Consider the following 27,626-nt stretch of genomic DNA (forward strand, 5'->3'; position numbering starts at 1 on the left):
AGTAGGGAAAAACTGGGGAACTACAGGCCAGTGAGCCTAACATCAGTGGTAGGAAAATTATTGGAAAAAATTCTGAGGGACAAAATTTGTCTCCACTTGGAGAGGCAAGGATTAATCAGGGATAGTCAACATGGCTTTGTCAAGGGAAGATCATGTCTGACTAATTTGATTGAATTTTTTGAGGGGGTGACTAGGCGTGTGGATGAGGGTAACGCAGTGGATGTGGTGTATATATGGATTTCAGTAAGGCCTTCGATAAAGTCCCGCACAGGAGACTGGTCAAGAAGGTAAGAGCCCATGGAATCCAGGGTGCCTTGGCACATTGGATACAAAACTGGCTTAGTGACAGAAGGCAGAGGGTGATGGTCGAAGGTTGTTTTTGTGACTGGAAGCCTGTGGCCAGTGGGGTACCACAGGGATCGGTGCTGGGTCCCTTGCTGTTTGTGGTCTACATTAATGACTTGGATATGAATGTAAAAGGTATGATCAGTAAGTTCGCGGATGATACAAAAATTGGTAGGGTGGTAAATAGCGAGGAGGGTAGCCTCAGTCTGCAGGACTGTGTGCAATTCTAGTCGCCACACTACAGGAAGGATGTGATCACGTTGGAGAGGGTGCAGAGGAGGTTCACCAGGATGTTACCGGGGCTGGAGCGCTTCAGCTATGAAGAGAGACTGGGCAGATTGGGTTTGTTTTCCTTGGAGCAGAGGAGGCTGAGGGGGGGACATGATTGAGGTGTACAAAATTATGAGGGGCATAGATAGGATGGATGCTGCGGAGCTTTTTCCCTTAGTAGAGGGGTCAATAACTAGGGGGCATAGATTCAAGGTAAAGGGCGGGAGGTTTAGAGGGGATTTGAGGAAGAACTTTTTCACCCAGAGGGTGGTTGGAGTCTGGAACTCACTGCCTGAAAGGGTTGTGGAGGCAGGAACCCTCACAACATTTAAGAAGCATTTGGATGAGCACTTGAAATGCCATAGCATACAAGGCTACGGACCAAATGCTGGAATATGGGATTAGACCAGACAGGGCTTGATGGCTGGCGCGGACACGATGGGCCGAAGGGCCTCTATCCGTGCTGTATAACTCTATGACTCTATAATAGTGCCAACTGGAGGACAGGGATGGACAATAGGATTGGGCAGGACCATGGAGGGAAACAAAGATGAGTAGCCTGAAACCAATTCACTGGGGTACAGAGTCAATATATTTTGGTGAGGGTGGAGTGCTGGGTTTGTGAGGCACACAGACAGGAGAGTCCCAGAGTGATACAGCGAGAGGCAGGAGAGTCCCAGAGTGATACAGCCAGAGGCAGGAGGGTCCCAGAGGGATACAGCCAGAAGAAGGAAACATAGACACAGAGGATAGGAGCAGGAGTAGGCTATTCGGCCCCTCGAGCCTGCTCCGTCATTCAATGCGATCGTGGCTGATCATCCAATTTCAGTACCCTGTTCCTGCCTTCTCCCCATATCCCTTTAGCCTTGAGAAATATATCCAACTCCTTCTTGAATATATTTAATTAATTGGCCTCTACTGCCTTCTGTGGTAGAGAATTCCACAGGTTCACCACTCTCTGGGTGAAGAAAGTCCTCCTTATCTCTGTCCTAAATGGCCTACCCCTTATCCTTAGACTGTGACCCCTGGTTCTGGACTCCCCGCCATCGGGAACATTCTTCCTGCATCTAGTCTGTCCAGTCCTGTCAGAATTTTATAAGTTTCAATGAGATCCCCTCATTCTTCTAAACTCCAGCGAGTACAAGCCCAATCGACCCAATCTCTCCTCATACATCATTCCTGCCGTCCCAGGTATCAGCCTGGTGAATCTTCGCTGAACTCCTTCCATGGCAAGAACATCCTTCCTCAGATAAGGCGACCAAAACTGCACACAATACTCAAGATGTGGTCTCACCAAGGCCCTGTACAATTGCAGCAAGACATCCTTGTTCCTGTACTCGAACCCTCTTGCTACGAAGGCCAACATACCATTTGCCGCCTTAACCGCCCGCTGCACCTGCATGCTTACCTTCAGCGACTGGTGCACAAGGACACCCAGGTCTCGTTGCACTCCCCCCTTCTCCCAATCTATTGCCATTCAGATAATAATCTGCCTTCCTGTTTTTGCTACCAAAGTGGATAACCTCACATTTATCCACGTTGCATCTGCCATGCTTTTGCCCAATCACCCAACCTGTCCAAATCATCCTGGAGTTTCTCGGCATCCTCCTCACAGCACACACGCCCACCCAGCTTTGTGCCATCTGCAAATTTGCAGATATTACATCTAGTTCCCTTGTCTAGATCATTAATGTATATATTGTGAATAGTTGGCGTCCAAGGACCGATCCCTGCGGTACCCCACTAGTCACTGCCTGCCACTCGGAAAAAGAGCCGTTTATTCCAACTCTTTGCTTTCTGTCTGCCAACCAGTTCTCTATCCAAGTCAGTACCTTGCCCCCAATCCCATGTGCCTTAACTTTACACGCTAATCTCTTATGTGGGACCTTATCGAAAGCCTTCTGAAAGTTCAAATACACCACATCCACTGGATCTCCCTTATCTATTCTACCAGTTACATCCTCAAAAAATTCCAGATTAGTCAAGCATGATTTATCTTTTGTAAATCCATGTTGACTTTGTCCGATCCTGTCACCGTTTTCCAAGTGCTCTGCTATTACATCTTTTATGATGGACTCTAGCATTTTCCCCACTACCGATGTCAGGCTTACCGGTCTATAAATCCCTGTTTTCTCTCTACCACCTTTTTTGAATAGTGGGGCAACATTAGCTACCCTCCAATCCATGGGTACTGTTCCAGATTCCATCAAATGTTGGAAGATGACCAGCAATGCATCTACTATTTCTAGGGCCACTTCCTTAAGTACCTTAGGATGTAGATTATCAGGCCCTGGGGATTTATCGGCCTTCAATCCCATCAATTTCCTTAACACCATTTCCCTACAAATACTGATTTCTTTCAGTTCCTCCCTTTCATCAGACCCTATGTTCCCCGGCATCTCTGGGAGGTTATTTGTGTCCTCCTTTGTGAAGACAGAACCAAAATATGTATTTAATTGGTTGCCATTTCTTTGATCCCCATTATGAATTCCTCTGATTCTGACTGCAAGGGACCTACGCTTGACTTCACCAATCTTTTTCTCTTCACATATCTATAAAAGCTTTTACAGTCAGTTTTTATGTTCCTTGCAAGCTTACTCTCATATTCTATTTTCCCCTTCTTAATTAATCCCTTTGTCCTCCTTTGTTGAATCCTAAACTGCTCCCAATCCTCAGGTTTACTGCTTTTTCTGGCCAATTTATATGTCCTCTCCTTGGATCTTATGCTATCCCTAATTTCCGTTGTTAGCCACGGTTGAGTCATCTTTTTTGTTTTATTTTTATGCCAAACTGGGATGAACAAATTCTGTAGTTCAATCATGCGGTCTTTGAATGTTTGCCATTGCCTATCCACCGTCAACCCTTTGAGTGACATTCCCCAATCAATCCTACCCAACTCGCGCCTCAGACCATCGTAGTTTCCTTTGTTTAAATTCAGGACCCGAGTCTCCGGGTCAACAACTTCATTCTCCATCTTAATGAAGAATTCGATCATATTATGATCGCTCCAACCCAAGGGGCCTCGTACAACAAGATTGTTAATGAATCCTTTCTCGTTACATTATACCCAGTCTAAGATGGCCTGATCTCCGGTTGGTTCCTCGACATATTGGTCCAGGAAACCATCCCGTAAACACTCCAGGAATTCCTCCTCCACAATAGTGTTACTAATTTGGTTAGCCCAATTTATATGTAGATTAAAGTCACCCATGATGACTGCTGTGCCCTTATTGCACGCTTCTCTAATTTCCCTTTTAATGCCATCCCCAACCTCCGCATTACTGTTTGGAGGTCTATATACCACTCCCACTAACGTTTTCTGCCCCTAGGTATTTCTCTGTTCTACCCATACAGATTCCACATCATCAGAGCTAATATCCTTCCTTACAATTGTGTTAATCCCTTCTTTAACCAGCAATGCTACCCCACCTCCCTTTCCTTTTTGCCTATCTTTCCTGAATATTGAATACCCCTGGATGTTGAATTCCCAGCCTTGGCCTCCCTGGAGCCATGTTTCCGTAATCCCAATCAAATCATAATCGTTTACCTCTATTTGCGCAGCTAATTCATCCACCTTATTACAAATGCTCCTCGCATTAAGACACAAAGCCTTCAGGCTTGTTTTTTGAATGCTCTTAGACCTATTAGAATTATTATTTACTGTGGCCATGTTTGATTTAAACCATTGATTTCTCTGACTGCCACTTTTGTTTTTCTCCTTCCTATCTTTTGCTTTTATCCTCGTTTCCCTTTCCTCTGTCCCCCTGCTCAGGTTCCCAACGCTCTGCCATTTTAGTTTAAACCCTCCTCCAGAGCACTAGCAAACATTCCCCCTAGGACATCGGTCCCGGTCCTGCCCAAGTGCAAACCGTCCGGTTTGAACTGGTCCCACCTCCCCCAGAACCGGTTCCAATGTCCCAGGAATTTGAATCCCTCCCCCTCACACCATTCCTCTAGCCACGTGTTCATCTGAAATATCCTTCTATTTCTACTCTGACTAGCACGTGGCACTGGTAGCAATCCTGAGATTACTACCTTTTGAGGTCCTATTTTTTAATTTACCTCCCAACTCCCTATATTCAGCTTTTAGGACCTCATCCCGTTTTTTAACTATATCGTTGGTACCTATATGCACGACAACTGGTTGTTCACCCTCCCCTTCCAAAATGTTCTGCAGCCGTTCTGAGACATCCTTGACTCTTGCACCAGGGAGAGAACACACCATCCTGGAGTCTCGTTTGCGGCCACAGAAACGCCTAACTATTCCCCTTACAATAGAATCCTCTATTACTATAACTCTACCCCTCTTTTTCCTCCCGTCCTGTGCAGCAGAACCACCCCTGGTGCCAGGAAGTTGGCTGCTGCTGCCTTCCTCTGATAAGTCATCCCCCCCAACAGTACTCAAAGTGGTGTATCTGTTTGAGAGGGGGATGTCCACAGCGGATCCCTGCACTACCTGCCTGCGCCTAGCACTCTGTCTGTTGGTCACCCCGTCCCTTTCTGCCTGTCCAACCTTTGCCTGCGGTGTGACCAACTGATTAAACGTGCTATTCACGACGTCCTCAGCATTGCGAATGGTCCAGTGTGCATCCAATTGCCGCTCCAGCGCCGCAATGCGGTCTGCCAGTAGCTGCAGCTGGATACACTTCCTGCACACATGGTTGTCAGGGACACAGGAAGTGTCCCTGAGTTCCCACATATCGCAGGAGGAGCATACCACAGGGCCGGGCTGTCCTGCCATGACTGACCCTTTAGTTAATTGCAATTAAATTAAATCAAACACCAATCAGAGTGCTACAGCCAGAGGTAGGAGAGTCCCAGGGTGAGACGGTCACAGGCAGGAGAGCAGCAGAGTGATACAGCCACAGGCATGAGAGCCCCAGAGTGATATAGGTAGGAGAGTCCCAGAGTGAGACAGCCAGAGGCAGGAGAGTCCCAGAGTGAGACAACCAGAGGCAGGAGAGTCCCACAGTGATACAGCCGAGTCCCAGAGTGAGACAGCCAGAGGCAGGAGAGTTCCAGAGTGAGACAGCCAGAGGCAGGAGAGTTCCAGAGTGAGACAGCCAGAGGCAGGAGAGTCCCAGAGTGATACAGCCAGAGGCAGGAGGGTCCCAGAGTGAGACAGCCAGAGGTAGGAGAGTCCCAGAGTGCTACAGCCACGGGTAGGAGTGTCCCAGAGCGATACAGGGGAGTCCCAGAGTGCTACAGCCAGAGTGATACAGCCAGAGGCAGGAGGGTCCCAGAGTGAGACAGCCAGAGATAGGAGAGTCCCAGAGCGATACAGCCAGAGGCAGGGGAGTCCCAGAGTGCTACAGCCACGGGCAGGAGTCCCAGAGTGAGACAGCCAGAGGTAGGAGTCCCGGAGTTAGAGGCACAAGCAGGAGAGCCCCAGAGCTGGGGCTCACTGCCACTAAGAAGTGGATTGATTCTGGCAAACTCATTTCACGTAAAAGGTTTACAGCCAGAGCTGACAACAACTTGCACTTACAGAAAACCTTTAAAGTAGGAAAATGTCCCAAGGTGCTTCAGAGGCATGAGCCAAAGGAGATATTAAGAGGGCTGCTTAAAAGCTGGGTCATTGACATGGATTTTAAGGAGTGTGTTAAAGGAGAGAGGTAGAAAGTGACGGAGAGATTTAGGGAGGGAATTCCAGAGCTTAAGGCCTAGGCAGCTGAAGGCACGGCCAATATTGGTGGGGTGAAGGAAATCAGGGATGCGCAAGAGGCCAGAATTGGAGGAACACAGAGATTTCGGAGGTTTGTGGGGCTGGAGGAGGTTACAGAGATAGGGAGGGGCAAAGCCATGGAGGGAATGGAATGCGAGGATGAGAATTTTAAAATTGAGGCGTTGCCGGCCTGGGAGCCACAGAGCGACACAGGGGTGATGGGTGAATGGGACTTGGTGCGAGTTAAGATACAGGCAGCAGGCTTTTGGATAGCTCAAGTTTACGGAGGGTGGAAGATGGAAGACCGGCCATGAGAGTGTTGGAATAGTCCAGTCTAGAGGTAACAAAGGCATGGATAAGGGTTTCAGCAGCAGATGCGCTGAATCAGGGGCAGAGACGGACGATGTTACGGAAGTGGAAATAGGGGTTCTTGGTGATGGAAAGGATATGGGGTTGAAACCTCATCTCGGGGTCAAACAGGACAGCAAGGTTGTGAAGAGTCTGGTTCAGCCTCAGACAGTGGCTGGGGAGAGGGATGGAGTCGGTGGCTCGGGAACGGAGTTTGTGGTGGGGACCAAAGACAATGGCTTCGGTCTTCCCAATATTTAGTTGGAGGAAATTGCGGCTCATCCAGAACTGGATGTCGAGCAAGTCTGACAATTCAGTGGCAGTGGAGGGGTTTAAAGAGATGATGGGAGAGGTAACGCTGGGTGCCATCAGTGTACATACGGAACCTGACCCCAAGTACATCCCAATAGCCTGATCCAATGTCAAACTCAGGTGTCAAGAGATGAGGGGCCAGTATGTTAAACCCACCATCATGCAATACACAAAAGGACATTGACCCGGGAGTGTGTCGAGTCGCTGACAGAGTCTTGTAAACATCGAGCTCATCAACAGCAGCAGGCATCATCTTCTCACTCCCCTCCCCACACACGCTTCCTGAAGTCTAAACCCCAACCACAGCTAATAAAAAGATCTGGATTTTTCAGTACACAAGGAATTTAGTTAAGCTGAACTGTGAGCCTGAAGATTTATTGGAGCAATCGGCACTTACTGGGATTTGTCGGGAGGTTTCAATCTCCTCTTCTTAACTCCTCTATTTCCTAACATGAATCCAGCAGTTTGCTTACCTCCTCTATGTCCAGCTGTGGTTGCAGGTTCAACTTTATACTCAGTAACACAGCCTGTGGATCAATGGGACAAACACATTCAGGATCTCCAAACATTGCCTTGGGCAGTTTAACAATAAACAATCAGCGTTCCAACTACCTTTGTTTAAGGCAGAGATGTGCAGCGTTTTCTCCCGAGTGTTACAGTGTGAATATGTTACGAAGGATAATGGGCACTAGTGTTCCCTCTCTTTTTTTCCCCCTGCGCAGTCCCTTTAAATGTGCTGTGCAGCCACACATGCGCGGTATCATCCAGCGGCAACAGCTTGTGAACGGCCTGCGCGGGATCTCCTGACTGATGCGCGCCAAGCACCTACACATCTTAGGGGAAACATTGGTGGGCATGGACTACACAGCCTCCCGGAAGCCAGTCTCCACTCGCTGAATGCTTGATCGGGGTGTGGAAACAGAGCACTAACCAGTGGCCGGAGAAATAAACCGGAGCATGAATTATCAGGAACTCCTGGTGTACCCGTCCCAGTGACTTGATGGAAAGAAGCATTCACAAGCAATGTTCCCTTTCTTTTTTTTTGGGTGCGCGGCCCATTAACAATACCAGGCATGCGTGGTTTTTCCGATTCAGAAGCCGGTGAGCCGTCTGCACAGGAGCTGCACGGCTGCGCAGTTTAACGGGAACATTGGTCACAAGCGTGGAAAGGAGAAAATAATTGTTGATTTGCCCTATTTTTAATACCAGCAGCTTATTCATTTCTACATCAATACCAACCCGACTTCATTAAACACCTCAATTGCAACACTGTTACATTCCCCACTTCGATGAAATCTTTGCATTCACTGTCAACCAGTGCGGATCGCACTGTGGATCACACTGGAATATAAGCCCTTCAGCTCATCTAGCCCACCTATCGCCAGCAAGGGGGTGAAAAGTTATTGTGGGTAGGCAGGAATGTGGAGTAATCAGATCAGCCATGATCTTATTGAATGGCGGAGCAGGCTTGAGGGGTCGAGTGGCCGACTCCTGCTCCTAATTCGTATGCATTCCCCATGGTGCGTCTCTAATAACCCTGTCTAGTTCCTTCTCTCAACCCTTTAATGTTTCTTGTTCCAGCCCTGGTGCCAGTAACTTATTCCACAGACTCACCACCCTGTTAGTAAAAAACTTCCTCCGACATTTCCTGTTTTCTTCTGTAGTCTTTAATCTGTAAATATGACACCTTGTGCTTAAATTCGGAACACAGTCATAACGGCACAGAAGGAGGCCATTCAGCCCATCGAGTCCGTGCCGGGTCTCTAGAGCAATCCAGTCAGTCCCATTCCCCCGCTCTATCCCCGGAGCCCTGCAAGTTTATTTCCCTCCAGTGCCTATCCAGTCTCCCCCTGAAAACATTGAGCGTCTCCGCTTCCACCACTTCCATCGGCAGCGAGTTCCAGGTCCTCACCACTCGCTGTGTAAAAAAGTTTTTCCTCACATCCCCCCTGTAGCTCTGGCCCAAAACTTTAAATCTGTGTCCCCTAGTCCTTGTACCATCAACTAGTGGGAACAGCCTTTCCCCGTCTAGGGGAAAATAGAATACGAAAGTAAACTTGCAGCAAAAATAAAGACAGACTGCAAAAGCTTTTATCGGTATATCAGGAGGAAAAGACTGGTAAAATCCCAAGTCGGTCCCCTGCAGTCCGATTCGGGAGAATATATAATGGAGAATAAGGAAATGGCAGACCAATTAAACTCATACTTTGGTTCTGTATTCACAAAGGAGGACACAAATAACCTCCCAGGAATATCGGCAAACATAGGGACTAATGAGAGGGAGGAGCTGACAGAAATTAGTATCTCTAGGGATATGGTGTTGGGTAAGTTGAGGGGACTGAAGGCCGACAAATCCCCGGGGCCTGATAAACTACATCCTAGGGTACTTAAGGAGGTGGCCCTGGAGATAGCAGATGCTCTAAGGATCATCTTCCGGAACTCCATTGACTCGGGAACAGTACCCGTGGATTGGAGGGTAGCTAATGTTACCCCAATATTTAAAAAGGGGGGTAGAGAGAAAGCAGGGAATTATAGACCAGTAAGCCTTACATCGGTTGTGGGCAAAATGCTAGAGTCCATTATTAAGGATAAAATAGCGGAGCACTTGACAAATGGGGAAAGGATCGGACAGAGTCAACATGGATTTACAAAGGGTAAATCGTGTTTGACTAATCTGCTGGAATTTTTTGAGGAAGTAACTGGTAAAATAGATGGGGGAGAGCCAGTGGATGTGGTGTACCTTGACTTCCAGAAAGCCTTCGATAAGGTTCCACACAAAAGATTGTCATGCAAAATTAAGGCTCATGGGATTGGGGGCAAAGTATTAACGTGGATAGAGAACTGGCTGGCGGATAGAAAACAGAGAGTTGGAATAAACGGCTCGTTTTCAGAGTGGCAGGCAGTGACCAGCGGGGTGCCGCAAGGATCTGTCCTGGGACCCCAGCTGTTCACAATATATATATAAATGATCTGGATCAGGGAATTGGATGCAATATTTCCAAATTCGCTGACGACACTAAACTAGGAGGAGGGGTGGGCTCTGATGAGGATGTCAGGAGGCTACAGTGCGATTTGGACAGGTTGGGGGAATGGGCGGATACGTGGCAGATGCACTATAATGTGGATAAATGCGAGGTTATCCACTTTGGGGGTAAAAACAGGAGGGTAGATTATCTAAATGGCAATAGATTGGGAGATGGGGAAGTGAAGAGGGACCTGGGTGTTCTTGTGCACCAGTCACTGAAGGAGAGCATGCAGGTGCAACAGGCGATTAAGAAGGCAAATGGTACGTTGGCCTTCATATCAAGGGGGTTCGAGTATAGGAATAGGGATACCTTACTACAGCTGTACAAGGTGCTGGTGAGACCGCATCTGGAGTATTGTGTACAGTTTTGGTCGCCCCATCTGCGGAAGGATGTTCTTGCCATGGAAAGAGTGCAACGGCGATTCACCAGGCTGATACCTGGAATGGCGGGAATGACCTACGAAGAGAGATTAAATAGTTTGGGCTTGTACTCACTGGAGTTTAGAAGATTGAGAGGGGATCTCATCGAAACATATAAAATTATGGCAGGCCTGGACAGGCTGAATTCAGAGAGAATGTTTCCAATGGCCAGGGAGCACAGAACCAGGGGCCACAGTCTAAAAATAGCGGGCAAATCATTTAAAACAGAGATGAGGAAGAATTTCTTCACTCAAAGAGTGGTGAGCCTGTGGAATTCCCTGCCACAGAGGGCTGTGAAGGCTAATTCAATAAATATTTTCAAGAGAGAATTGGATATATTTCTGAAGGCTAAGGGGATTAAGGGTTACGGAGAAAAGGCGGGGACGGGGTACTGAACTGGTAAGATCAGCTATGATCTCAGACGAGGATCAGCCATGATCTCATTGAATGGCGGAGCCGGCTCGAAGGGCCGAATGGCCTACTCCTGTTCCTATCTCTATGTTAAACCCGTCATAATCTTGTACACCTCGATCAAATCACCCCTCAACCTCCTTTGCTCTAATGAAAACAAATCCAGCTTCTCCAACCTGTCCTTGTAGCTAAGATCCCCCATCCCCGGAACCATTCCGGTAAATCTCCTCTGCACCCTCTCAAGGGCCTTCACATCCTTCCTAAAGTGTGGTGACCAGAACTGGACGCAATACTCCAGTTGTGACCTAACCAGCGCTTTATAAAGGTTCAGCATAACTTCTCTACTTTTATACTCAATGCCTCTATCTATGAAGCCTAAGATCCCATATGCTTTGTTAACCACTCTCTCAATATGTCCCGCCACCTTCAGGGACCGATGCACATTAACTCCCAGGTCCCTCTGTCCCTGCACACTCTTTAAAACTGTGCCATTAAGTGTATATTGCCTCTCCCTGTTCCTTCTGCCAAAATGCATCACCTCACACTTCTCTGTATTAAATTCCGTCTGCCCATTCTGCCCATTCTGCCAGCCTTTCTATGTCCTGTTGCAGTTGACTGGTATCATCCTGACTGTTTGCCACCCCCCCAAGTTTGGTGTCATTGGTAAATTTAGAAATTCTACTCGCTATTCCAATATCCAGGTCATTTATATGTATCAAAAAAAGCAGTGGCCCCAGCACTGGCCCTTGGGGAACACCACTGTCTACCATCCTCCAGTCTGAAAAACAGCCATTTACCACAACTCTGTAGGAACAGAGGTCGACTCAGAGAATCAAAAACAATGAAATTTAATGAACAAACGAAGCTGAACAGTAAACTGCTGGATACACTGTAAACAGGTCTGGTCTTGCTGGAAGCTCCTCGAGGACTGCTAGAATATTCCGGTCGCTGACGTCATGACGTTCTTCCCGCTGTTGGGAGATCACGTGATGGGCGGCATGACGTCACCACGCAGAGTAAAGGAAACAAGCCATCGTACAGTTAACAGATACATTAAAGGTACAGCCCTGGGCTGCACTACATTGCTGTTAAAGGAATTCTAGAAACTGCCCTGAGTCTCCTGGTGGTTCTGCCACAACTCTCTGTTTTCTGTCCTTATCCAAGCTGTTTCATGAGCCTCAGTTTTGTTAACCAGCCTCTATGTGGTACTTTGTGAAACGCCTTCCGAAAATCCATGTGGACAACATCCATTGCATTCCCTTCAGCAATCCTCCATTACTTCATCAAAAAATTCAATTAGATTAGTCAAACACGATCTGCCTTTTACAAATCCGTGTTGGCTAACCTTAATTAGCTTAAACCTCTCCAAGTGCCCATTAATTTTTTCCTTGATTATTGTTTCTAAAACTTTATCCACCACTGATGTTAAACTGACCGGCCTGTAGTCACTAGGATTGTCCTTACCCCCTTTCTTAAACAATGGTGTCACAGCAGAAAGGTTCACTAGGATCTAATTTGTCGACACCTTTCATAATTTTAAATACGCCCATCAGATCCCATGTCAATACAAAAGAACCTGGATCGTCAATCTCTCCTCATACATCATTACCTTAAATTCAGCAATCAACCATGCGGCCCTTCTCTGTAACGCCTCCAATAACTGAATATCCTTCTCTGTACCCCAATAACCGAATATCCTTCTCTGTCCCCCAATAACTGAATACCTTCTCTGTCCCCCAATAACTGAATAGCCTTCTCTGTACCCCAATAACCGAATATCCTTCTCTGTCCCCCAATAACTGAATATCCTTCTCTGTACCCCCTCCAATAACTGAATATCCTTCTCTGTACCCCAATAACTGGATATCCTTCTCTATACCCCAATAACCGAATATCCTTCTCTGTACCCCAATAACCGAATATCCTTCTCTGTACCCCAATAACTGAATATCCTTCTCTGTACCCCAATAACCGAATATCCTTCTCTGTACCCCAATAACCGAATATCCTTCTCTGTACCCCAGTAACTGAATATCCTTCTCTGTACCCCCTCCAATAACTGAATATCCTTCTCTGTACCCCCTCCAATAACTGAATATCCTTCTCTGTACCCCAATAACCGAATATCCTTCTCTGTCCCCCAATAACTGAATATCCTTCTCTGTACCCCAATAACTGAATACCTTCTCTGTACCCCAATAACTGAATATCCTTCTCTGTACCCCAATAACCGAATATCCTTCTCTGTCCCCCAATAACTGAATATCCTTCTCTGTACCCCCTCCAATAACTGAATATCCTTCTCTGTACCCCAATAACTGGATATCCTTCTCTATACCCCAATAACCGAATATCCTTCTCTGTACCCCAATAACCGAATATCCTTCTCTGTACCCCAATAACTGAATATCCTTCTCTGTACCCCAATAACCGAATATCCTTCTCTGTACCCCAGTAACTGAATATCCTTCTCTGTACCCCCTCCAATAACTGAATATCCTTCTCTGTACCCCCTCCAATAACTGAATATCCTTCTCTGTACCCCCTCCAATAACTGAATATCCTTTCTGAAATAGGGAGACCCAAACTGCATCCAGTCCTGCAGATGTGGTGTTACCAGAGATTGAGAAAGAGAACATAAATCTTCCATCTCGTTTTGCTGTGATATAAACGGTTATTATTCACACTATGAAGATACAGACACACAGCCACGACACACTTGTAAGATTCGAAATTTTCAGCAAAAATCACGCAAGAAAACCGGATAAAATAAGACTGTTTATTGACCAAAGTAAGCTTGCACAGAAAAACCTTTGATAAAAGGGGCAGCACGGTGGCATAGTGGTTAGCACTGTTGCCTCACAGCGTCAGGGACCCGGGTTCGAATCCGGCCTCGGGTGACTGTCTGTGTGGAGTTTGCACATTCTCCCCGTGTTTGCGTGGGTTTCCTCCGGGTGCTCCGGTTTCCTCCCACAGTCCAAAGCGGGTTAGGTTGATTGGCTATGATAAATTGACCCTTAGTGTTAGGGGGATTAAATACGTGGGGTTACGGGGATAGGGTGGGATATGTGTTGGTGTAGGGGTTACGGGGATCGGGTGGGATATGTGTCGGTGCAGGCTCGATGGGCCGAAATGGCCTCTATCTGCACTGTGGGGTTTCTGTGATTTCTGTGAAAAGGGCATACAAAATGGCCGCCGGGCCTCGTGATCAGTTTCTGGACCATTTTATTTCTGTTACTGCAAGCCAGACAGGCTTGTGGATTGAAGACAGTAAGCCCGCGAAAGCCAGTATCTGGGAACCGAAACTCAGAGAAACAGCATACATATTCAATGGATTCTAAGTACAGGATGGGGCCCATCAAGATATGGGCGGACAATGCAAAAACACTTATACCCATTTATTATACAATGGAGAAACCGTTTAGCAGCCATCAAGGAAAATCTCCGGACCGATTAATATGCGAACCGAGCCGCGGTGACAATGTAAAAGACATTAAAGGACATTAAAAGACATTATCGGCCAGGAAGGCCAGTTAAGTTATCACCGGCTCCCGTTACAAGACAAAGCGCCCCTGCAGAGATTTCTGCCCGCCAAAATTAATACAAAGACAGGACTATGATTTGGCGGGAGATAAGACTGTCCCAAAAGAGTATAACTATGGATTGAAAGTCCATCTAAGTTACTTCATACTTCACTTCACTGATGCTTCTGGCTGGGCGACTTCAGACTTCTACTTCTTCAAGAACTTCTTCTACAAGGAACGAACGAAGGACGGACGGTGCCAGGATCGGCGCCTCTTCCACTTCGATAGATGCGGAATCGATGAAGACGTTTCGTCTTTTTAAAGACGGACAATTTCGGTGAAAAGACAACGTGGTCGGTGTTCAGCCAAACAAGGCTCGGCCACGACGAGAAGACGACGAGGGTGGCCCGGGTACTGGGGTCGGGAGATCATCGACGACCCAGGCCGACGGAGAAGAAACCCTCTGGAGAACCGACGATCCAGGCCGGAGAGATTCTCCCATTTGCATGCACTTCTTCAACAGCCTGCAGCTGAAGGTCTGCTCCATGAACCCAAATCCACAATAGTGGATCTCAACCTTGACGAGCGCTCATCGAGGCTGTGTCTACCCCACCGCCTCGAGGGAGAGAGAATATCGACTGCGCCAGAAGTTTCCAAATCCACGTGACGACGGAAAGCGGTGCCAAAAGGCTGCGAACCCCCTTCTTCGCGATTTTGAGAGTGGTGAGCATGATCCCAAGTTCCCCAGGTCGAAACTTAGTTTAGGTATAGGGGAGGGAGTTAAGGGTAATCGTAATGTGTTTCCCCTTTTACGATGTGCCGTGTGTTCCCCATTTCCATAGAGTCAAGTTCATAAATTTGTGCATGATTGTAGTTACTTTAATCTGTGCCTATGACATGTATTTTGTAATGCTTCAAACTGTTTAAAAATAAAAGCATCCATTTCGTGCTATTCAACCTGGTCTATTGAGTCCTTTCTCTGCACTACTGTTCTCTGCATCTAAGTCCAAGGTCTAGAACCGTAGGGGGAGTGGGTCGAACCACTCAAGGGTAATTATTGCACAAAGCCTGGCAGGAGACCAGAACGAGCAAGAGAAACCCCCTACACACTGACGTTCTGTGAATAAAATCACATCTTTCCATATTTCTGAAAAGCTTTCAGTATTGTGAGGTATGACCCAGGGGAAACACCTGGGAAGAGACTTGTGCAGAAGTTAAGCATTCCAAGAGTAGATAGGAGGACAATTAAGTGACTTTAGCCTTTAACTCAATGATTTTGACTAGAAATTAACCTAATGAGGATTACAGTAAGAAAAAGAGACAGAATGAACTCTGTGATGGTCACATCACAATTTTAGAGACAGGAGATGAAAGTACACTGGTGTGATTCTCTGATTAATGCTACGTCCTGGTGAATCGAAGGCAACTTACATTGAATATTGGTGTCACTGGGTCAGAAGGTCATGGGTTCAAGTCCCACGCCAGGGACTTAAGCACATAAAGCTGACACTCCATCGCTGCACAGTCGGAGGTGCCGTCTTTCGGATATGACATTACACCCAGGCCTGTTTGCTTGTCGATTTCAACACGAAACAGCAAATGGCATTTTGTGAAGTGGAGCAGGGAGTTCTCCCGGTGTCCTGGCCAATATTAATCCCTTCAACATCATCATTAAAATCAGATATCTGGTTATTCACCTCACCTCATTGCTGTGCGTGGGCCAATGCTGGCGTAAGATTGTCTGGATGCCTCATTATCCCACATAAAAACAGTCACTGCACTTCAAAACAGAAGCCCATCAACAAGTTTTAACATGAAAGGCACTGCCTGATGCAATATTATACTGTCCGGTACATACAGGTCCGGCTGAGCTTCATGCAATGAGTGAACACAAAAACCGCAGCATTTCACTACATATATTGGCCCAGAACTTGGTGTCAGGGGCTTGCCGCGCGTGCAAGCCCCCGATGTGCACTCACCCTGCGCGCCGACATCTGAAACCTGGCCCGCAGTGGATTTCCTTTCAGTGGCCAGGTTCTGATGTCGGCGCGCTGTGCTAACCTGACCCAGCGGCGTAGTTAGTGCGATGTGCTGGCTGGGATCAGGTGAGCACTGTTCAGCCAATCAGGGGAGGGGAAACTTCATTCATAAGTTTGAGAGTAAGAACTGTCAAACTCATGAGAAGTACTGCACCCCAAAACACTACTTAAACTTTAAATAAAATTTTTAAAAACATCCCAATCATTAAGTATAAATAAGTTAAAAAAAAAAATTTTTTAATAAAAAGGGTCTAAAACTAAACTTACCTTATTGTAGATTCTTTAAAATAATAAACCTGTGGAAAAAATGTTCTAAATTGCACTAAAACACCACTTACTTGTAAAAATAAATACTTACGTGTGCTTTTTACAAGCGTAAAGACCGGAGGCCTTTAGACATGCGCAAATCCCCCAAAACAGAGGAAATCCAAGACACACGCGCTGCCCCCTACAGCGCACGCGCTAGCCTCTTCACCTCTTGGGTTAGAGGAGAGGAAATGCCGGTTTTCAGCGCTGTACCCCTTCCGTACTCACGCGTTTGGGGAGGAATTACTGCCCCATTAGTTTGTGTCAAAGCCACCAAGGGACTCCTGTATGACTGCCTTTAACAGACTGCTTCAGCAACTATGTTTGTTTACTGTTTGTAAATAACCCGTTCTCGGCAAGTTCCAGAACCAGCGCGATGACGTCGTCACGTGACGTCCCGAACGGCGGGAAACGTGATGACGTCATGACGTCAGGCTGGGAGGTTCCCAGTTCAGACCTGGTGAAGCCAGCATTAAGAAAAGACCTGTTGATTGTTTCTCCTGCATACCATTGTTTGTTCTCTAGTTTACATTAAACTTCGATTAATTATCGGACTGACTCGACCTCAGTACTGAAGCTAGGGATCTGACGATTCCTACAGTGGTGACCCCGAAGCTTCGCGGAGGAAGCGCGACGCAGCACGATGGATGTTAACGCAGCGACCTTGAAGCTCCCTCAATTTTGGGAACAACAGGCGGCCTACTGGTTCGTCCAAGCGGAGGCTCAGTTCCAGCTTCGGAACATCGTGCTGGATCAGACCCGTTATCTTTACGTGGTCTCCGCACTGGACAGCTCGACGGCTTCGAGGATCATCAGTCTGCTGGAAAACCCGCCCATGGATAACAAGTATGATACGCTTAAGGCGCGACTAACGCAGGTTTTTGGCCTCACGAAAGCGGAGCGCGCGCGACGTTTACTCACACTGCCCGGGTTAGGCGACCACAAGCCGTCTGAGTTGATGAGCCAGATGCTCATGCTCCTCGGTTCCGAGCCGCAGTGTTTCCTGTTTCGGGAACTGTTCCTGAGCCAGCTCCCCGAGCAGGTGCAAGCAGCCCTCGCCAGGTCGAAGGCTACGGACGTGTAGCGCTCGCGGCTGAAGCCGACACTATTTATGCGGTGATGCAGCAGTACTGCGCCACCTCGAAGCGTCCCACCCCGAAGAACCCCGCCTTGGCGCCTCCACCATCCGGTCTCACACCCGTTTCAGCCCAAAAGCCAGATGCTGCCGTCCTCCCTGTAGTTTCGTGCCTAATGCAATGAGAAAGCAACAGCACCGACTGCGTGAACGGAAGAACGACCCCGAGGTCGGTTTCGCATCTACGAAGGCAGTTGGAGATTCCAGGAAGTTACTTTATATCACCGACTCCATTTCGGGCCGGCGGTTTTTGTGTGACACGGGCGCCCAGTGCAGCATCCTCCCCGCTTCGCTCCTCAACGTCAGGGCCGGGATCTTAAGTTCCAGGCCGCCAACGGCAGTGCTATTCATACGTTCGGGAAGCGGCGGATCCAGGTGTGTTTCGGCGGGCAACGTTTCCTATGGGAGTTTATCACCGCCCAAATCGCACAGGCAATCCTCAGCGCTGACTTCTTCTGTGCCAATGGCCTATTGGTTGATTTACGAAATCGCCGTCTGATTCACGCCGCCACGTTTGCCTCCATCCCGTGCTTTCGGGGCTTAGGCGCGACTCACATGGTTTCCTGCACCGTGCCAGCGCCCGACGACTTCGCCCGCCTTCTCGGGGAATTTCCAGATCTAACTTGGCCCACCTTCTCGGCAACGACTGCTAAACATGGTGTGGAGCACATCGCGACGACCGGCCCTCCGGTCTATGCCCGGGCTCGGCGGCTGGAACCCAGTAAACTCGAGGCCGCGAAGGCGGAGTTCGCCACCATGGAGCGGCTGGGGATTGTTCGCCGGTCGGATAGTCCCTGGTCTTTGCCACTTCATATCGTCCCTAAGCCTGGCGGTGGTTGGCGGCCCTGCGGCGATTATCGGCGCCTCAATGAGGTCATGACGCCCGACCCAATACCGTACATCCAAGATTCCTCCGCACATTTGGTGGGCAATTCGTTTTTTTCCAAAACCGACCTCGTCCGGGGGTACCATCAAGTGCCGTCCACCCCCAGGACATCCAGAAGACGGCGGTCATTACCCCTTTCGGACTTTTTGAATTCCTCCGAATGCCGTTCGGGCTCAAGAATGCGGCGCAGGCGTTCCAGCGCCTTATGGATTCAGTGCTGCGGGATCTTAAGTTCCTGTATCTCGATGACATCCTGGTCGCCAGTACTTCAAAAAAGGAACATCTCAGCCACCTGCGCCTCCTTTTTCGCCGCCTCCATCAGCATGGCCTCATAATTAACCCGGCCAAATGCCAATTCGGGCTGCGACAGATTGACTTTTTGGGCCACCGCATCACTGCGGAAGGAGCAGTGCCACTTCGGTGGAAGGTGGAGGCGATTGCTGCTTTTCCACGCCCGCAATCCGTTAAAGCGCTCCAGGAGTTCCTCGGTATGGTAAATTTTTACCATCGGTTTGTTCCCTGGGCCACGCAGCTGATGCGGCCGCTCTACGAGCCACTCAGATGGAAACCGGGGGAGGAACCTGTGGTCTGGACACCAGAAATGGATTGCGCTTTTGTGGACACGAAAGATACTCTCGCAAACGCAACGATGTTGGCGCACCCGCTGCCTGGCGCCACCATCACGCTTACGACTGACGCTTCGGACTACGCCGTAGGCGCCGTGCAGGAGCAATGGGTCGACGGGACGTGGCAACCGCTGGCGTTTTTTAGTCGCCAATTGCGTCGTAACGAACGCAGCTACAGCACGTTCGACAGGGAGTTGTTGGCGTTGTTTCTGGCCATCCGCCATTTTCGTTTTCTGTTGGAGGGACGCCAATTCACCGCGTTTGTGGATCACAAGCCCCTGGCGTTTGCCATGGCCAAGATGGCTGAGCCGTGGTCGGCTCGACAGCAACGACAGCTCACCTTTATTTCTGAGTTCACCATTGACATCCAGCACGTGGCTGGCAAGGACAACGTGGTTGCCGATTGCCTCTCGTGTGCGACGGTCCAGGCCGTCCAGCTGGGACTCGATTATTCACTCATGACTGCTGACCAAGCGGCTGATCCGGAAACGCAAGCTTTCCGTACCGACTCCTCCTGCCTTCAGATGTGCTTTTCCACTCGGCTGGCACCTCCTTGCTCTGCGACGTCTCCTTGGGGGACCCCCGCCTGATCATTCCGCTATCCTGGCGTAGGAACGTTTTCGATGCCATCCACGGGCTTGCGCACCCTGGCGTGAGGGCTTCACAAAAACTACTGGCGTCCAAGTTCGTCTGGAGAGGGATGCACAAGGATGTCCGCGACTGGGCCAACACCTGCGTCGTGTGCCAGCGAGCTAAGGTGCAGCGGCACGTCAAAGCTCCCATAGCTGTTTTCGAAGTACCGGAGCGGCGTTTCAATCACGTCCATGTCGACCTCGTTGGCCCACTACCGCCGTCACAGGGTTTCACACATCTCGACGATTGTCGACCGGACCACCAGGTGGCCGGAGACCATTCCTTTGACGTCCACCACCTCCGCGGATGTCGCCCGGGCTTTTCTTTCCTCCTGGGTTGCACGTTTCGGCGTTCCATCTGATATTTCGTCAGACCGCGGGGTGCAATTCTCGTCTGCACTGTGGAACGCCGTAGCCTTGGGTTTGGGCACCAAGCTCCATCAGACCACGGCTTACCATCCGCAGTCAAATGGACTATGTGAGCGCTTTCATCGGTCCTTGAAGGCGTCGCTGCGGGCCAGCCTCCAGGGGGCCGCATGGATAGACAGGCTGCCTTGGGTGATGCTCAGGTTACGCACAGCGCCCAAAGAGGACCTGCAGGCATCGGCCGCCGAGCTGGTTTATGGACAGCCACTCCAGGTGCCAGGCGAGTTTCTTCCATCACCAACGCGACCTTGGTCGGCAGCCAAACAACTGGAGGCCCACCGGGACGCAGCTCAATCTTTTAGGCCAATTCCGACATCGCATCATGGTTTGCCCACATCACACGTTCCGCCGGAGCTTATGCAGGCTAAATTCGTTTTTGTCCGGCATGATGCCCACCGTAGTCATCTCACACCTCCATATACAGGCCCTTTCCAGGTACTGCAGGCGGGCGCCAAGAGTTTTTTTTAGTGGACGTCGGCGGCAAGCCTGACCACATTTCCGTGGACCACCTCAAGGCCACACACCTGGACCTCGAGCGACCGGTCGAGGCAGCGCAGACACCGCGTCGTGGGCGGCCGCCCGTGGCCACCACGCCTGACCAAACTGTTCCGCAGACCAGCTCATCGTCTGCCCAGCCCATTCCTCTCCGGGAATATCGGAGTCGTTCGAACAGGCTTGTCTGACCTCCTCTGCGATTGACTTTTGTGGTTAAAGACACTTCTGGGGGGGCGCATGTGGCAAAGCCACCAAGGGACTCCTGTATAACTGCCTTTAACAGAGTGCTACAGCACCTATGTTTGTTTACTGTATGTAAATAGCCCGTTCTGGGTAAGTTCCAGAACCAGCGCGATGACGTCATCACGTTGGTCACGTGACGTCCCGAACGGCGGGAAACGTGATGACGTCATGACGTCAGACTGGGAGGTTCCCAGTTCAGAGCTGGTGAAGCCAGCATTGAGGAAAGACCTGTTGATTGTTTCTCCTGCATGCCCTTGTTTGTTCTTTAGTTTACATTAAACTTCGTTTAATTATCGGACTGACTCGACCTCAGTATTTCAGCTAGGGATCTGACGATTCCTACAAGTTAATGATATGTATATTTCAGTTTGGACACTCCGGTTTTTAGCAGTGGAGTGGCAGCCAAGAGAATTGAGAGTAATGTTAGACACTCACCCTTACTGGGATGTATCGCACAGAACCATTGAAGTAACGGAGGCCAACTTTACACCCAAGTCTGAGGATACACATTTTTATCTTGCATTAAATAAGGAGCAGCATATGGGTCAGAGGGCAGAGAGCAGAACGTGGGTCAAGGGGCAGAGAGCAGCACGTGGGTCAAGGGGCAGAGAGCAGCACGTGGGTCAAGGGGCAGAGAGCAGCACGTGGGTCAAGGGGCAGAGAGCAGCACGTGCGTCAAGGGGCAGAGAGCAGCACGTGAGTCAAGGGGCAGAGAGCAGCACGTGGGTCAAGGGGCAGAGAGCAGCACGTGGGTCAAGGGGCAGAGAGCAACTCGCGAGTCAAGGGGCAGAGAGCAACTCGCGAGTCAAGGGGCAGAGAGCAGCACGCGGGTCAAGGGGCAGAGAGCAGCACGCGGGTCAAGGGGCAGAGAGCAGCACGCGGGTCAAGGGGCAGAGAGCAGCACGCGGGTCAACGGGCAGAGAGCAGCACGCGGGTCAACGGGCAGAGAGCAGCACGCGGGTCAATGGGCAGAGAGCAGCACGCGGGTCAATGGGCAGAGAGCAGCACGTGGGTCAAGGGGCAGAGAGCAGCACGCGGGTCAAGGGGCAGAGAGCAGCACGCGGGTCAAGGGGCAGAGAGCAGCACGCGGGTCAAGGGGCAGAGAGCAACACGCGAGTCAAGGGGCAGAGAGCAACACGCGGGTCAAGGAGCAGAGAGCAACACGCGGGTCAAGGAGCAGAGAGCAACACGTGGGACAAGGAGCAGACAGCAACACGTGGGTCAAGGAGCAGAGAGCAGCAAATGGGTCAAAGGGCAGAGAGCAGCAGGTAGGTCAAGGGGCAGAGAGCAGCACATGGGTCAAAGGGCAGAGAACAGGTGGGTCAAAGGGCAGAGAGCAGCATGTGGGTCAAAGGGCAGGGGGCAGCATGTGGGGCAAATCTTGCTAACAGTGACCATAATATGACTGAATCTGATGGGCAGCACGGTGGCATAGTGGTTAGCACTGTTGTCTCACAGCGCCAGAGACCCGGGTTCGAATCCGGCCTCGGGCGACTGTCTGTGTGGAGTTTGCACATTCTCCCCGTGTTTGCGTGGGTTTCCTCCCACAGTCCAAAGATGTGTGGGTTAGGTTGATTGGCTATGATAAATTGACCCTTAGTGTTAGGGGGATTAAATGCGTGGGGTTACAGGGATAGGGTGGGATGTGTTGGTGTGGGGGTTACGGGGATCGGGTGGGATATGTGTCGGTGCAGGCTTGATGGGCTGAAATGGCCTCTATCTGCACTGTGGGGTTTCTGTGATTCTGTGATACCAGGTTTAAGAGGGAAGCGCAAACCAGGGTTTTACATTTAAATAAGGAAAACTTCAAATGAATTGACTGCAGTAAACTGGGGTGACTTGCTTGTGGATAAAGCTACAGACAAACAGTGGGAAGTGTTGAAAGAGGTGTTGGGTGCAATACAAAACCAGCCCATGCCCCTAAAAGGCAAAGGCTCCACTTGTGCAGTTAAGCAACCATGTTCAACAAATGAGGTAAGAGACAGTATCAAGGTAAAAGAGGGATACACTCATGCAAGGGAAAGTGGAAATCCAGTGGACTGGGAGAGCTATAAAAAGCAACAAAGGGATAGAGAGAAAGTAATAAGAGGCTTAAAAAGGGAATATGCAAAAACACTTGGAAGGGATATCAAAGTGAACAGTAAAAGTTTTATAAATATATTAAGGGAAAGAGTTTGGTGAAGGGGAATGTGGGCCCATTAAGACCTATGCAGGTAAGACTATACTGGATAATAAGAACATGGCAGACTGATTAAATTAGTTCTTATCATCCATATTCACAGTGGAGGAAGAGGTTAAACATAGAAGATAGGAGCAGGAGTCGGCCATTCGGCCCTTCGAGCCTGCTCCGCCATTCAACGAGATCATGGCTGATCATCCAAACCCTAGCACCCGGTCCCTACACCGACAGCCATCCCACCCAAGCCCTATCCCCGTAACCCCACGTATTTAATCCCCCCTAACACTAAGGGCCAATTTTTATCATGGCCAATCAACCTAACCCGCACATCTTTGGACTGTGGGAGGAAACCGGAGCACCCGGAGAAAACCCACGCAAACATGGGGAGAATGTGCAAACTCCACACAGAGTCACCCGAGGCCGGAATTGAACCCGGGTCCCTGGTGCTGTGAGGCAACAGTGCTAATCACTATGCCACCGTGCTGCCCAAAATACCAGCGGGACAAAGGAACCTACAATTAAATGAAGGGGAGGAAATTAGTGGATTTTTAAAAAATTAGTTCCTGGGATGTGGCCATCACTGGCAAGGCCAGCAATTATTGCCTATCCCTAATTGCCCTCGAGAAGGTGGTGGTGAGCCGCCTCCTTGAACTGCTGCAGTCCGTGTGGTGAAGGTGCTCCCACAGTGCTGTTGGGGAGGGAGTTCCAGGATTTTGATCCAGCGACGATGAAGGATCGGCCGATATATTTCCAAGTCAGGATGGTGCGTGATTTGGAGGGGAACTTGGTGATGATGGAGTTCCCAAGCACCTGCTGCCCTTGCCCTTTTAAGTGGAAGAGGTCGCGGGTTTGGGAGTTGCTGCAGTGCATCTTGTAGATGGTACACACTGCAGCCACGGTACGCCGGTGGTGGAGGGAGTGAATGTTTAAGGTGGTGGATGGGGTGCTAATCAAGTGGGCTGCTTTGTCCTGGATGGTGTCGAGCTTCTTGAGTGTTGTTGCAGCTGCACTCATCCAGGCAAGTGGAGAGTATTCCATCACACTCCTGACTTGTAGATGGTGGAAAGGCTTTGGGGAGTCAGGAGGTAAGACACACACCGCAGAATACCTAGCCTCTGACCTGCTCATGTCATAGTTATACAGCACAGAAAGAGGCCCTTCGGCCCATCGCGTCCGCGCCGGCCATCAGGCCCTGTCTAATCGAATCCCATTTTCCAGCACTTGGTCCGTAGCCTTGTATGCTATGGCGTTTCAAGTGCTCATCCAAATGCTTCTTGAATGTTGCGAGGGTTCCTGCCTCTACCACCCTTTCAGGCAGTGAGTTCCAGATTCCAACCACCCTCTGGGTGAAAAAGTTCTTCCTCAAATCCCCTCTAAACCTCCTGGCCCTTACCTTGAATCTATGCCCCCTTGTTATTGACCCCTCTACTAAGGGGAAAAGTTCCTTTCTATCTACCCTATCTATGCCCCTCATAATTTTGTATACCTCAATCAGGTCCCCCCTCAGCCTTCTCTGCTCCAAGGAAAACAAACCCAGCCTGTCCAGTCTCTCTTCATAGCTGAAGCGCTCCAGCCCAGGTAACATCCTGGTGAATCTCCTCTGCACCCTCTCCAAAGCAATCACATCCTTCCTATAGTGTGGCAACCAGAACTGCACACAGTATTCCAGCTGTGGCCTAACCAGCGTTTTGTACAGCTCCATCATAACCTCCCTGCTCTTATATTCTATGCCTCGGCTAATGAAGGCAAGTATCCCATATGCCTTTTTAACCACCTTATCCACCTGTTCTGCTGCCTTCAGGGATCTATGTACATGCACACCAAGGTCCCTCTGATCCTCTGTCTTTCCTAGGGTCTTACCATTCATTGTGTATTCCCTTGCCTTGTTAGTCCCTCCAAAATGCATCACCTCACACTTTTCAGGGTTAAATTCCACTTGCCACTGTTCCGCCCATCTGACCAACCCATCTATATCGTCCTGCAGACTGAGGCTACCCTCCTCGCTATTTACCACCCCACCAATTTTCGTGTCATCTGCGAACTTACTGATCATACCTTTTACATTCACATCCAAATCATTAATGTAGACCACAAACAGCAAGGGACCCAGCACTGATCCCTGCGGTACCCCACTGGACACAGGCTTCCAGTCACAAAAACAACCTTCGACCATCACCCTCTGCCTTCTGCCACTAAGCCAGTTTTGGATCCAATGTGCCAAGGCACCCTGGATCCCATGGGCTCTTACCTTCTTGACCAGTCTCCTATGCGGGACTTAATCGAAAGCCTTACTGAAATCCATATATACCACATCCACTGCACTACCCTCATCCACACTGTAATGTATGTACCTTTAAGGGGATAACTACTTTTTACAGCTCCTGTATATTGTAGTACCAGCAGTGACCACACCTGTATATAAACCCTGTATAGTTAGTTCTAGAGTAACCCTCATTCAGTAAGCACCTGTTGATCGTTCCCTGCAGTCTTTTGTCTGATTATTGAAGCACACAACATTAAGATACACGGATCTAACATTGGCAACGACGCAGATTCGAACCTACCTGCAACTCTGCATCACCTCCCAGGGATTCGCTCCTGGAGAACAGTGGAAGGAGGTCGAGTCCAGAAGCACGGACGTCGACCACGGGCAACCGCCCAGTCATCCAGCGGAGATTTGAGCATCGCAGGGGAGGCTGTCAAGAGCCAGGCTTGGCTTTCCAGTCACGGTGGTCCAGCGAAACGGGCTGGCAACAGGTACTGCGCAGACCCTTCCCGGACAGCGGCGGCTAGAGCAGACCGAGCAGCACAGAAAAAGGCCGAGCAGCGTCGACGGGGGAGCGAGAGAGGGCAGAGCGCACAGGGCGCAGCCGGTGTTCAGGACCGAGCAGCGTCAACGGGGGAGAGAGGCGCGCAGGAAAACGCGAGGCGCTGCCATTGCCACGAGGACCGCAGAGAGCAGCATTGACAGCAGCGCAGGAGCAGCGCACGAAACCCACAGGGCGTCGCCATTTGCCACGAGGACCGTCGAGAGCGGCGTTGGCAGCAGCGCGGGAGACGCCATTTTAAGCCGCAGCGGGGAAGAAAGGAAAGCGTGGGAGACGCCATTTTAAGCCGCAGCAGGGAAGAAAGGAAAGCGCGGGAGACGACATTCTAACCACACCCAAAAATGCCGAAGAGTGGCAGTATCACAGCGTTCGACAATGAAGTCGAAGATTGGACGACATATGTCGAACGCATAGAAGTATACTGCAAGGCGAATGAAGTGCCAGATGACAAGAAAGCGCTGGTATTGTTGAATTCAATGGGTGCAAAAACGTATGGTTTACTACGAAACCTAGTAACCCCAGAGAAGCCAGTAGAAAAGGATTTTGAAAACATAGTGTCAATCCTACAGGACCACTTAAACCCCACACCGCTGCTGATAGCAGAAAGATTTAAGTTTCACAAAAGGAACCAGCATAAAGATGAAAGTAATGCTGAGTATTTAACGGAACTGCGCAAGCTATCGAAATACTGCCAGTTTGGAACGGGACTAGCAGATACTTTAAGGGACAAGTTTGTGTGTGGGCTTCAAAGTGAAGGAACCCAGAAACAGCTTCTATCAGAAAAGGATCTTACGCTGGACAAGGCTTTCAGCATTGCAGTATCACACGAAGCAGCCGCACGGGGCGCTGCAGAGATACAACGGAGACCACAAGAATATGGCACAAATGAAATGTCATACGGAACAGTGAAGTGCTATCGCTGCGGCAGAACAACACACAACCATAATGATTGCTGGTTCAAGGACAAAGTGTGCAGACAGTGTGGAAAAGTAGGACACATAGCAAGAGTCTGCAGGTCGGGAAAGAAAACCAGCAGCAAGAAATCTCCACAGGAGAAGTACAAGAAGGTACATAAGGTGACGGAGAGTAGTTCAGGCGAACAGAAAAGTGATACAGACTCCGGAAGCAAGGAGCTGGGTTGTCTGAAACTACATAATATGATCAAAACGGAGGATCACCAAACTATCTGGGTCACACTCAAGATAGCAGGAGTCCAAGTGAAAATGGAATTGGACACAGGATCAGCCCTAACAGTCATAAACCGAAGGGACTACAAGCGGCTATTCTCACATATACCCTCGAGAGATACAAAGATTGTCTTGAAGACGTACACGGGGCAAAAAGTCTACCCCAAAGGAAAAATAAGGGTGAACGTTATATATAACGGCAAGGAAACACCAAAAATGGACCTATATGTATTGCCAGATGGAGGACCACCACTACTAGGACGTGAATGGATCCGGAAGATACAGCTAGATTGGCATTCCATACAAGCACTGACTGTAGATGCC

General features: G+C 49.4%; 1 protein-coding gene across 1 annotated transcript in view; it reads right to left on the reverse strand.

Annotated features, from left to right (window-relative positions):
- The window catches only part of LOC147101936 (exonuclease mut-7 homolog), a 360,516-nt gene that overhangs the window by 86,818 nt on the left and 246,072 nt on the right, over nucleotides 1-27,626 (reverse strand). The window contains exon 6 of the mRNA XM_085965159.1: nucleotides 7,414-7,467. Coding sequence (XP_085821285.1) covers nucleotides 7,414-7,467 — 54 coding nt within the window. The remainder of the gene's footprint in view (nucleotides 1-7,413; nucleotides 7,468-27,626) is intronic.

Source organism: Somniosus microcephalus, chromosome 23, assembly GCF_052327205.1.
Source record: "Somniosus microcephalus isolate GS21.2 chromosome 23, FLI_Smic_1.0, whole genome shotgun sequence".
NCBI lineage: Eukaryota > Metazoa > Chordata > Chondrichthyes > Squaliformes > Somniosidae > Somniosus > Somniosus microcephalus.